This window comes from Doryrhamphus excisus, chromosome 19 (assembly GCF_030265055.1).
Source record: "Doryrhamphus excisus isolate RoL2022-K1 chromosome 19, RoL_Dexc_1.0, whole genome shotgun sequence".
In the NCBI taxonomy this organism is placed as follows: Eukaryota; Metazoa; Chordata; class Actinopteri; order Syngnathiformes; family Syngnathidae; genus Doryrhamphus; species Doryrhamphus excisus.
In genome coordinates this window covers 5783829-5796050 of record NC_080484.1, presented here as the reverse complement: position 1 = coordinate 5796050, position 12222 = coordinate 5783829, and the positions used below count along the sequence as shown (strand labels likewise).

At 41.2% G+C, this 12222-nt stretch overlaps 2 protein-coding genes across 4 annotated transcripts in view; both read left to right on the top strand.

Moving 5' to 3' along the window:
• Positions 1 to 3373: 3373 nt before the first annotated feature.
• swi5 (SWI5 homologous recombination repair protein) lies at positions 3374 to 9445 on the top strand. Of its 2 annotated transcripts, XM_058057132.1 has the most exons (6): positions 3411 to 3555; positions 4459 to 4621; positions 5558 to 5606; positions 5698 to 5801; positions 7281 to 7375; positions 9298 to 9445. In XM_058057132.1, exons 2-6 carry the CDS (start codon positions 4605 to 4607, stop codon positions 9360 to 9362), a joined length of 330 nt encoding a protein of 109 aa, XP_057913115.1. In that variant the 5' UTR covers positions 3411 to 3555; positions 4459 to 4604; the 3' UTR covers positions 9363 to 9445. The 2 variants fall into 2 exon arrangements, with proteins under 2 accessions (XP_057913114.1, XP_057913115.1); XM_058057131.1 differs by lacking the exon at positions 4459 to 4621 and having other exon boundaries at positions 3374 to 3555.
• Positions 3407 to 12222, top strand: part of slc27a4 (solute carrier family 27 member 4) — a 29949-nt gene continuing 21133 nt past the window's right edge. Inside the window, exons 1-3 of one of the 2 annotated variants that reach the window (XM_058057129.1) lie at positions 3407 to 3555; positions 5698 to 5801; positions 7281 to 7375. The gene's annotated coding sequence lies outside the window, so the exon portion shown is untranslated. Of the gene's footprint in view, positions 3556 to 5697; positions 5802 to 7280; positions 7376 to 10744; positions 10895 to 12222 lie in introns of those variants that run through there. The other variant, XM_058057128.1, reaches the window with a different exon arrangement.

The window sequence follows — 12222 nt, the reverse complement described above, 5'->3', positions numbered from 1 at the left end:
CTTTGATTTAAAGGAAACCTTTTATGCTTATTTTCGGCCCTTTAATCCATGCCCGGCCCTCTTCAAGGTACGCCCACTACACTGTGATTGGTCACACTCACGCAGACTTCTGGACAGCTGCCGAGCTCATTTTGTGTGATTACTTACACAGTAAGGACATTGATAAATTGTTACTTACAGCTTGCTCTTCTGACTCTTCAACACGAACAAGTAACCTTGGAAACGTATTAGACTTCAGCAACAGTGTGTTGGATAGTCCAGTGAGTTCACTCATGTTCACAAAACTGCCGTTGATGGGGGCATTTTTTTCTCTTGCAGAAATCTCTTCTAATTGGGCTAACATCATTATCTGACCCTTTGGCATCATTTAAAAATATTCATAGATCAGAAAAGTGAAAAGCATAGCAGGTCCCCTTTAGGGAGAACTGGTCCACCGCTTGGTACCACACCTAACCTAGGGGGTAAGGGTGTAAATAAAGTGGATAGAAATGGGATTGATCCTATGTCTCTGCTTGTGTCTCGCCTTCAAACTGTCAACAAGCTCTATCGCCGTGGAGGCTTTGCCTCAGGAGCTTGGACGGTCCACACTGTGCTCCCATGGTAACGTTGGAGTCTGCTTGGAGTACAAACGCAAAAATAGTCACAGGATGACTGGTTTCGCCTTGTATGCTTGACACATGACCAACGGACCAAATGAATGCAGAATGGTGCAGAATTTGTTATCTATTCTGCTTAAATCCAAGTTCAAGCTCAAAATAAAAGATCAAGTACCCAGACTTGAACAGAGAATAAACACTGGGACTTTTTTAAATGCATTTTTAGACCAGTCATGATCAATATGTCCTACTGATTGGATCTGATTGCTCCCCGTCCCTATTACTCATATATTGTCCTATACTATGTTTGTTTTTGCATCCGTTATTTGCTCTCTCTGCATGTTTTCTCCTCCAGCAGTGGAATTGAGATGCAGCACAGAGCAAGAGAGTGGCTGGGATCCCCATCATGAATTATGAAGATGATAGATAGGAGGCTTTCCAACAAACATCACAAAAGCCGCCTGCCTTCTCCCCGCAGCTTATTGCCTTGCTCTTTTTGCTTCGGGATGGAGACTTTGTGCAAAAAAGTTGTTGTGTTGTCACACTTTATGTCACAATGGATCCCTCCCAGTTATGAGTAATACAATATAATAAAGGTTTTACATCTTTGGAATATTTTTTTTTCTTTTTGATTAGCTTTTGTTAAATTTAATTAAATTAAGGGGCAGGTTTTGAGTAAAATAAAAATTTTAATTAAAAAAAATTACATTATACAATAATTTTTGTCAAATAAAATTAGATTTTAAAATATGTTGTACAATAATTGTATTTAATTCTCCATTTAATTTTTTCTGCATTGTAGTTTCTATTATAATTTGAATTATTTTAATGATTACATTTTTAAACACGGCAGACGAGTGATTAGCACGCAGGCCACACAGCTAGGAGACCCGAGTTATAAATACAGGCGGTCTAGTGGTTAGCATGCAGACCTCACAGCTAGGAGACCAGGGATCAATTCCACCCTCGGCCATCTCTGTGTGAAGTTTGCATGTTCTCTCCGTGCTTGTGTGGGTTTTCTCCGGGTACTCCGGTTTCCTCCCACATTCCAAAAACATGCTAGGTTAATTGGTGACTCCAAATTGTCCATAGGTATGAATGTGAGTGTGAATGGTTGTTTGTCTATATGTGCCCTGTGATTGGCTGGCCACCAGTCCAGGGTGTACCCCACCTCTCGCCCACAGTCATCTGGGATAGGCTCTAGGTCCCCCGCGACCCTTGTGAGGAAAAAGCGGTAGAAAATGAATGAATGAAATTAGAATTTAAAATATGTTGTACAATAATTGTATTTAATTCTCCATTAAATTTTTTCTGGATTTTAGTTTCTATTATCATTTGAATTATTTTAATTATTACATTTTTTAAACACGGCGGACAAGTGATTAGCTTGCAGGCCACACAGCTAGGAGACCCGAGTTCGATTCCACCCTCGGCCATCTCTGTGTGAAGTTTGCATGTTCTCCCCGTGCCTGCGTGGGTTTTCTCCAGGTACTCCGGTTTCCTCCCACATTCCAAAAAAAAAACATGCTAGGTTAATTGGCCACTCCAAATTGTCCATAGGTATGAATGTGGAGCTGGAATAGGTGCAGATTCTGGAAGATCTAGAAAGTTTTCTGAGTGGGTTATTGTGTGTAGCTGCTCTATAGGAGTCCTCAATTCAATACAAAGGGTAAAAATAGAATAATAGGTCCCCTTTAAGATTTAATTGAAGTTTTTTTGTTTGTTTTTGTTTTAAATGTGGTACAGTATCATTTTCCATCCTCTTCAATTGCCTTTTTATGTTTTACACATTTAAAATAATTACAAGTAATACAGCCAGTAGTATTAGTAGTATTACAGTAGTGTGTTTTTTCCCGATATTTGATGCAGCTCTTGTATGGGCTTTATCTAGATTCTGCTGGGGATGGTCCATTTGTGACACACATGACCATTGCATGCATGATCCATTACTGGCCAGTAGTGTGTGTGGTCTTTTCTAAAAGGAGAAAAAAGGGTCGTGTTTCCTGTCTGAATTTTTTATTCCCGCCCTCTCTGTCTTCGTACCGAGTAATAAATAAGCAATGAAAGCTGAATGGACTTTGATTTTATGTCCTCCACACATTTCCTCCATCTTTCTGTGTGTGTTTTTTAAAGCTAAATCTTTCACCGTGTTCCTTTCCTCCACTTACTCAGTGAACCGTAAACTGTATCTCCAGCCTCCAATGTGCTGTTTTAAAAATCTCAGCTTTTCTCAGTGTGTGTTGTCTAATAGTGTTTCTTTTGCCCACTGAACTTGACCTTTTGCTTTCTTAATCCATCAGTGATTTAGTTGGAGAGCGCTGGTGGCGGTGAATTAGTCTAAGAGGCTGCTCGGAGCTCAGGCCAGAGAGGCTTTGGGTGTAGATTAACACATGAATATATGTCAAAGTGCCACTCTGTGATTATGCAATAGTCGTCGCTTTAGACAGGAAGCGTGCACAAATGAGGGGACGCCTACAGTTAAATCAGCAGTAAAATTATCTGAGGATTTGTCTCCATCTTGTGGTCACATTAGACAGGCACATGTTCATTTAGTACGTTTATCTTGGGCAAAACCTCATATACTGAGTTTATTTCCAGAATATACTCAACAAACAAACGTTGCTTGCATTGCTGGTCACAACGACTTTTAATCATTTTGCATTTCCATGCTCAAAGCGAGAAATAGGATGTATGACTTTTCGCGGCCACCGTATGACCAAACTACCAAAAACCCCACCTATTTAGCTCAGGGAACCAATCAGCTTGTTGCATGACAACAGCCCGCCAAGTGCTAACTTCCTGTTTTGGTTTTTCAATGGCCGTCATTTGGAAACCAACTAAGCTAAAGAATTGCCAAAAGTATGAATTTAGAACAAACGCCTGTAGATAATAGTGGACAAAAGAAGTTAATCGGTTCGACACCAGAAGGGAACGAGCTGAAGGGAGGAGCACTGAAAAGGTAAATGGTATACATGTTTGGCTGATGGTTGTCCGGTGACAATACACACATTTTGAATGTCCCTTATATGTTTAAAGAACAATACATACAGTAATGGAAAATATCATTAGACCACCCTTTCTTCAGTTTCTTGTTCATTTTAATGACTGGCAAAGGTAGCTTTATTTGGACAAATATAAAGATGACAAAAATAGCCCGTACAAATGTAATATTTTGGCAGTACAATATGATATATATTATTATCTTGCTTGCTCTTAACTTAAATTATCATCATTAGATCTCTCCAAACAAATGTACCTTTAGTTCTACCAGGCATTCAAACGGATCATTAAACTGAAGGTGGTGAAAAAGGTGAGTGAGTGATTACTGATTAATTGAAATCCATCAGTGTGGAAAAGATTATAAAGTAATTTTTAAAGCTTTGGGACTCCAGCGAACCACAGTGAGAGCCACTATCCACAAATGGCACAATCATGGAACGGTGGTGAAACCTTTCCAGGAGTGGCCAGCCAACCAAAATGTCCCCAAGAGTGCAGCGACCAACCAAGAGGTCACAAAAAACCCCACAACAACATCCAATGAAGTGCAGACTTCACTTGCCTCAGTTAAAGTCAATGTTCCTGACTCCACCATAAGAAAGACAATGGGCAAAAACGGCCAAGTTTCAACACCAAAACCATCGCTGAACAAAAGAACATTAAGGCTTGTCTCCAAGATCCCCAAGACCTTTGGGAAAGTACAACAGTAAAATGTGGTGGTGGTAGTGTGACTGTCTGGTGCTGTTTTGCTGCTTCAGGACCTGGAAGACTTGCTGTGATAAATGGAACTATGAATTCTGCTGTCTGCATGCTCGGTTTTTTGTAACACCGAGTTCTACTGATGCCAGTGAGATCAGGTCTACAGATTGACTGCACTCAGTAAAAGCAGACCTACGTATCCGGAAGTCCTTGGGTGTGTGACCAATCACAGCAGAGTGGGCATGCCTGGAGGTGGGCGGTAGGAGGAATACATTAAACGGACCACTTGAGTGGCAAGCAGGAAATCCATGGATGCGCTGCAGAAAGAGGTGCAGAATCTTGAAGATCTAGAAAGCTTTTTGTGTGGGTTATCTTGTGTAGCCCCTCTATAGGAGTCCACAATATAGCGCCAATGTGCTGCAAGAGTCACTGCAAGTTATCACAACACTTGATTGCAGTTGTTACTTCTAAGCAATAAGGAAAAGCTTAATTTAAAAACTGCATTTTGTGTTCAGTTGTGTTATCGTTGACTAATATTAACATTTGTTCGATGATTTGAAGCATTTAAGTGTGACAAACATGCAAAAAAAATGTATGACCAGTCCAGGGTGTACCTCACCTCTCGCCTGACGTCAGCTGGGATAGGCTCCAGCATATGCCGCGACCCTTGTGAGGATAAGCGGCATAGAAAAAGAATGGATGGATATTACCGCAAGTCCTGCACTATCAAAATCATTCCAACGCTAAGGCGCTGCGCTTTCCAGTGATACGCAGCTCATTACGGTTACCATGGGGACTGCCTCACAGCATCTCCAGGAACATTAGGCTTTGATAGAAAGCAGAGTGAGTGGGGTCTGTTTACAGAGAAGCCTGAGTCTGTCTGGTGAGTAGGGAAACAGAAGCCTTGCAGAAATGATATATATTATTGGACAAGGAGTGTTTTTATTTTCAGTGTTTTTGTGTGATGGCCAAACATGTGGGAAATAAAGGAGCGATGTTCACAAACGCTCCAATAGGTTCATATTGTAAATCCAAAATCCTTTATCCATGTACAATGTGGGTGTCTTATTCAACATCATTGTGGCCATTATAACACTTTATAACAAACACATTATAACACACACAACACTTTTAGCATGGAGTCATGCAGAACAGCATAGAGCACATACAGCAGATTGTATGACCCTTTTACAGCTAGACAAATTACCGCAGATGGACTGTTCTAATTATTTTATTTACATGGCACGATATCCGTGTCTATGTAGAACTCCTCTCTCAAAGCTGAAGAAAGTGAACTCCAACTTCAAATCGCCAGTAAGTACCTCTTCTCTTCCACTCCTAACCCAAACACATCCAGTGTCTCGCATTTAAATGTTGATATACTTGTTCCTGTTTCTCCTCATAGGGACAGGTCACCAAGACGACTAAGTTGAGTCCGGAAGAAGAAGTGGAGGAGCTGGAGAGGAGCAAAAGGCAGTTGGATGCTGAGATAGCACAGCTGGAGTCCGAGTAAGTGCAGCTGCTTTTGGTATTTGGAACCAACGAACGTGCAGTGTTGGTGGTTGATTTCTAGCTGTTGTCAGGGGACAACTAGTATGTACAGTAAACCTCGGACATATCGGATTCAATTGTTCCCACTGGTTTTGTCCGATATAAGCGAAATCCGTTATATGCGTATACCGGAAAATGTCCGTTTTACGCATATATCGTATTTATATCCGCTATATGCGTAAATCGGATTTTATCCGTTATAAAAAGGCACTTCCTTGACTATGTTTCCAATGAACCTGGACTGGGCAATGAAAAGAGACGTAAGGTAATGAGAATTTAACTTTATTGGACTCTGAGCATAACAAATTGTTAATTAAGCTAGGCCCTGTTACGCCCGTCAGGCCTACGTTATTTCCAATAGTGAGGTTAAGATCTCATTCACTGCTGTGCTAGTATTATTGACGTCACTCACTTTTATATTTGTCCTAAATCTGGAGCCAAGAGAAAGACAATAGCCAGTGACATCAACAAGATTAGCATAACGATGCGGCCATCCGATATATGCGAGGGAAATTTAACGGAAATGCATTGGAACGGGACTGGAGATTTTGTATAGGCGAAATAGGCGAAATCCGTTATAAAAAATCTGATATATGCAATGATTTTTTATTGGAAATGCATTACAGAAAAATCGGTTCTTTTTTATCTGTCCGTTGTGAGCGAATTTCCGATATATCCGAGTCCGATATATCCGAGGTTTACTGTAGTAAGGATGCTCCCATCTGGGTTATGCTGCCAGTTCCGATACCGATCATGCATGAGTGAGATTGCCAATACCTATCACATGGATTAACTGTGCATTTTTCAATTTATGATGAGTGGTATTGGCGAGGTTCCAAGGGGCCCCTCACCATCATAAGACTGGACACACTGTGTTTATCTTCATTAAACAACCACACACACACAAATCACCACAAGAGAGCAAAATTGTTCAGTGACAGCACAGATTGTCCTAAGTTTTATTTTCTTACTGCTTTATTCCGATGGGCTACTTATAATTACTCACTTGATTGATTACTTGGCAAAATAGTTCATTTATTTTGAAGCACTTAGACTGATTTACTTATATGATTACTGAATCACTAAACACTTCTGAAGCCTAATTATATTAACACACACTGTTGCACGTCTAAGTCTATGCAACGCTCTATGATATCACATACTAATTATGTTGAAATACTCTTGTTAAATCACACTAATATTGTTCTAATGTTCTGTTATGCTAAAACCTATTTATGAGTGCCACTCTGCTGTCAAATCTAGAACTGCGCTATGCTAACTCTATGGGTACTCTGTCACTCAATTATGGAAACAGCAGTAAAGCATTTTTATCCAACAACAACAATACATAAAATGGTGGTGAAGTTGGGAGATGAGACAGTATGCATGCATTTTAGTATGGGTCTGGTTTTTGAGCACCTATTGTTATTTCCCCAGGGGGTACAGAGTGGAGGAGCTGGACAATCACATTGACATGCTGCATGAGTACAATGATATCAAGGACATGGGACAGTCGCTGCTGGGCAGAATAGGTATGACAATGCACACAAATGAATACTAAAATGAAATAATAATATATAAATAAATAAAATAAGTTATTGGATTGGACACAGTATAAGATCTATGGACGCAAATTGATATGTTATGTTGCTATGAATTGTAGATGTTGCGTAGTCGACCAGCAGAGGCCGCCAGAGTAGCGTTTCTTCAGAGTCTTTCTACTGTACACTTCCTCTATGTTGGTTTGTACATTACAACCCTGCTTATTCTACCCCCAACGACCTAATTAGGTAGTTGAATCAAAAGATAGTGTAAATGTCTTCTATTGACCGTGGTCCACTCATGTGAATACACCGTATGACTGGCATTGATCGTAATCAGGAGATTGTGTTGTGTCATTCCAAGCTCAAATGAGGAAGTGTGGAAAGGTTAGCAAAGTTTCAGATGAATCACAGCCATAGCGTGAATGATGGACCAAACACTTTGCGGTCTAAAGGAGACATCTCCACGAGTTTCCTCACACATTTAGTCTTTTTTTTTTTTAACTGCCTTTCCAAAGCTACTTTCTCTCACTCTACAGTGACTCCGATAATGACTCCTTTGTAAAGCCCAAGAGAGTTTCCCCTCACACAATGCATGTCTTTTACACAACACTTAGGCACAATCACGTTCTCTGTCCGTCATGCAGACACATGCGTACGGTCTAATGCAAACACACACAAACTTCCTGCCTTTCTGCCCTCGCCCGCTTGTGCCCATTCAAGAAAAAAAACACACTCACAAAGGGCCTACGCTTGGTCGCCGGGTTTGACGTGCTGCACGCTGTCAAGGAGATGCTGTGTGGACAGCTGTCACTTTGTCTTTGGCCGGGTTGGATTTTAAAACCAGAAATGCAGATTGATGTATGTGACGACAATGTATCCCACCAGACATCTTACTGATGTAAGGCTCCTCTAGACTCAATCACAATCTATCCCCTCATTGGAAATAATCAAAGATCGATTAAAGATCCTTTATGTAACAAAAGCGCTCTGCTGTTTTTGAAGACCTACTGAAGAAAAAAAACACCAGTCAAAGATCCTCTATATCACAGAAACGCTCCGCTGTTTTTCATGACGTACTGATAAAATGCTTGTCGTAGATCCTCTATGCGATAGGAGTAGGCTGCTGTTTTTAAGGAACATTAAACAATATGAGCTTTGCTTTTTTTTAATCATTCATTCATTTTCTACCGCTCTGCTGTTTTTAAGAACCTACAAAGAAAAGCCCCCACCAGTCAAAGATCTTCTATGTAACTGAGATGCTACTCTGTTTTTAATGGCCTACTGGTAAAACGCTAGTGAAGATACTCAGAACAGAACATGAATAACAGGAAATCTGCTGTTTTTAATGATCTGTTGTATAAAAAAAATGCTGCTCAAACTTTCTCTGTATGGCAGGGGCACTGTGATGTTTTTTCTTGATGGTCTGCAAAACATGTTAGTCAAAGATCTTCTACATAATAGGAACTCTGATTAATATTTTTTTAAATAATCTGCCGTAAAAATGCTACTCAAAGATTCTGTATATGAAAGGAGCACTGTGCTGTTTTAAGGACCTGTTCAGGGGGGTAGAGATCTCCGATATAACAGGAATGCTATGCTGTTTTTAAGGACTTACTGCAAAGATGCTACTCAAAGATCTTCTATATATTACATAACAGGAATTCTCTGCTGTTTTTAAGGATTTACTGAGGGGGGGCAACAGTCAAGGATCGTGTACAAAACAGGAACCCACTGCTGTTTTTAAGGACCTACTGAAAACAAAAACACCAAAGCTCTCCATCCTGCTGATATTTATGACCTACTGCAAAAAAAATAAATGTTAGTCAAAGATCTTATATATAACAGGGGCTGTTTAGCAAGCCATTTACTGAATGGGTATTAACTCCTCTTTTTGTTGTTGTTCGTTTCAGCTGCTCTACGCGGGACCACCACACGAGAGCTCTACAGCCATTTTGGCTTGGAACTGGATGACTGACCAACAAAAATAGCATTTACTATCTCCTTAGTTCAAATGTGTTCATTTGTAGTTTTAGTTTGTGCTGCCTGCCATGTTGAGTAACATTTAGAGGCCGGGCGTGTCCTTATCTGTCTTGAAACACAGTTTGTGTGCTGATGCGTCGCAAAAACAGAATTTGAATGAACTTTGGCCTCATTCTTGTGGGGAAAAAGCTAATCGTGCGTTATCATCCTGCATCATAACTGCAGTTGATGCATCAAATAATAACGCGGCGTTCTGCATTTATCTCTGTAGACTTTGCTGTTGCTGAAGACGCCAACTATTGATAAGAAGTATCTGCTTTCCATTTATGGGAGCACATGGGTCACTTGATGATTCTTCGCTATCTTTGCTGTTTACTAGTAACAAATTCAATTCAGCACATCTCTGCCTGCAATAAGACTAGCTCGTTTATGTATTTATTTCATATTTGTCAGACTCTTAAAATTTACACTCTCAGACAGTGTAAATATTCCACCATCATGGATTGATACAAATAGAAGACGCAGATATGTCTTATAGATCTTTGACCATCTTTTCTTTACAGTAGGTCCTTAAAAGCACCACAGCACTGAAGATCTTTGACTAATTTTACTTTGCAGGAGGTCCTCAAAAACATATTTGATTTATTTTTTTGTAGTGACCTTACAAATAGCAGAATGGCCCCATCGTATACAATAGAGGATATTTGGCTAGCCTTTTCACAACACTCCGGTCATATTTGAGGATTGTTGAGTGTATACATATTCCTTCTGTTGAAATGTATATTTTTTGACTATATCAGGAAAAAATGGAATCTGGAAGACACGACTCTTAATATCACACAAAAAATACAATTCTTTACATTTTGACGCCGGAATAGTAGAAGAAAACTTGAACACCATAGTTCTGTGTTGGCGCATGCGCGTTGGTGCGACGCAGCGAGCCTAAACGCGTGCGCCGTAGCACCGCCACAGTTCCGCATCAGTTTTTTGTCCACTACCGGGTACACACAAACGCTGCGTGTCGGCGAGCAGCAGGCGGCGTCAGGCAGGCAGGCAGGCGAAGGCCGCGTCTTCTTTCCCGTCTAGCGCCCTCCCCATTCTTGGTCGGAAATATCCGTCGCGGATTGGCGGCGGCGCGTGTCAATCACCGCTTACGCCTTTACTGCTATGCTGGTGGTGGGCGGGCGCTGCTGAGAAAATTATAAGGTCATTGGAATTGCGCTTGCTATCGGCTTTTTATCAGGCACAATGGAGCGGGAAATCATATCACGGATCGGAGTAGCAGACGAGTGATGCTCGCCGGGTCAAAGTCGACGTCGACAGCAGGGCGAATTTGATGAAGAGGGTAGGGAGGGGGGAGATCCCGGTGCGTGTATCCGACTGTGCGCGTCTCCTAGCGCCGCTATCAAGCCGACAGTGAGAGGCGGAGAAGGGCACCGACCATCAGGCTGGCCTGTAAGCCGATCAGGGAGCTTCGTCGTCTGGGATTTCTTTTTCTTTGCACCTTCCATGCTGTGACCGGACCAGGTGAGAGGCGTGTGTTATAACAAAAGCTTCCCTGATGGTGACCGTTGCGCTTGTCCTCTGTCAACCTTGCCGGCGATCAGCGGCGCTAAACCCATTTGGGTGCTACACATCCACTGTGTTTGGTGGAATCCTACCCAGCCGTTCACCTGTATCTTTTTTTGTGCGTGGACGTCCACAAGGAGCCATTTGGGCCCTTTGTGAACACGCACATGGTTCATATAGGGCCATCCCACTACCGCAATATGATGCTACACGCCTAAAACATTTCCGGGTGCAGCAGCAGCTGCCACAATATCTTTTCTGTAACTCCTTCCAATTGTGCGTGAAGGCAGCAGTCATTCTAGGACTGCTACGATAGAAGTCTATTCTAACAATACCAGTGTCTCGCCGGGTCTTTCCATGATTGTTTTATTCATTATGAGCCATGCCTACAGCATTGAAATGTAGACTTCATCCTCTATCCTGGTCTTACGGTGTCACTGGACGCCTCTCAGCTGTCACTTATTACCCCCCACCTCCCGCCAAGCACAGGTTGTCATCATATGAGTTCGCTTCCTGTTTACAGTTTTCTGACGGTATAACTTAATAATATATAACTTAATGCAGAGGTAACTTGAAATCTAAGGCACGGAACCATTGTAATATTGTTATATGTATATTCTTTCTGTTAAATGTTATATATGTATATGTGTGTGTGTGTGTGTATATAATATTATAATATTCCGGTTAATGTCAATATTCTGGTTTCAGTGTCAACATTCTGAATAACCCGTTTACATGCCAGAGCATTGGAAATGTAAGCAAATGGGATATCCCGATCAAAACAGCAACACACGGACAGCATCTCGACACACTGAGAACGTCATTCTGCTTATTCCTCCTGTAGCAACAACAACACCAACAAGGCGTCTATAGACCGTGTATAAAGGACATTAACATGTTTCTGTCTTTCACCACATTAATGAGATGGTTAGTTTCCTCCTCGCTCCAAAAATGTGCGGTTTTGCATGCCGACATGTTTTCAAATTCAATACTTCCTGTCAAAGACCCAAGATTCCTTTCGAATGGAACATGCGCAGAACACGAATCAATATTCCTTTCAATGGGGATATCCTGATAGGTGTATACATGAGCCAATATTCAGGTTAGAAAAGGAGTAACCCAGGGGTTATATTCCGTTATTTAAAAACCGGAATATGAGCATATTAGGGTTTTTCAAACGGGTTATTGGTGTTTACATGGCCGTGCGCAACCGGTTTATTGCTAATATTCCAGTTATTATAGGGTTATTTGACTGCATGTTAACGTAGCCAGTAATAAATGTGTTC

Coding starts and splice junctions, on each gene's coding strand:
- swi5 (XM_058057131.1), top strand. CDS start 3,458: ATGAATTTAGAACAAACGCCTGTAGATAATAGTGGACAAAAGAAGTTA. Junction 3,556..5,557: donor AAGGGAGGAGCACTGAAAAG/GTAAATGGTATA, acceptor GTGTCTATGTAG/AACTCCTCTCTCAAAGCTGA. Junction 7,376..9,297: donor GTCGCTGCTGGGCAGAATAG/GTATGACAATGC, acceptor TGTTCGTTTCAG/CTGCTCTACGCGGGACCACC.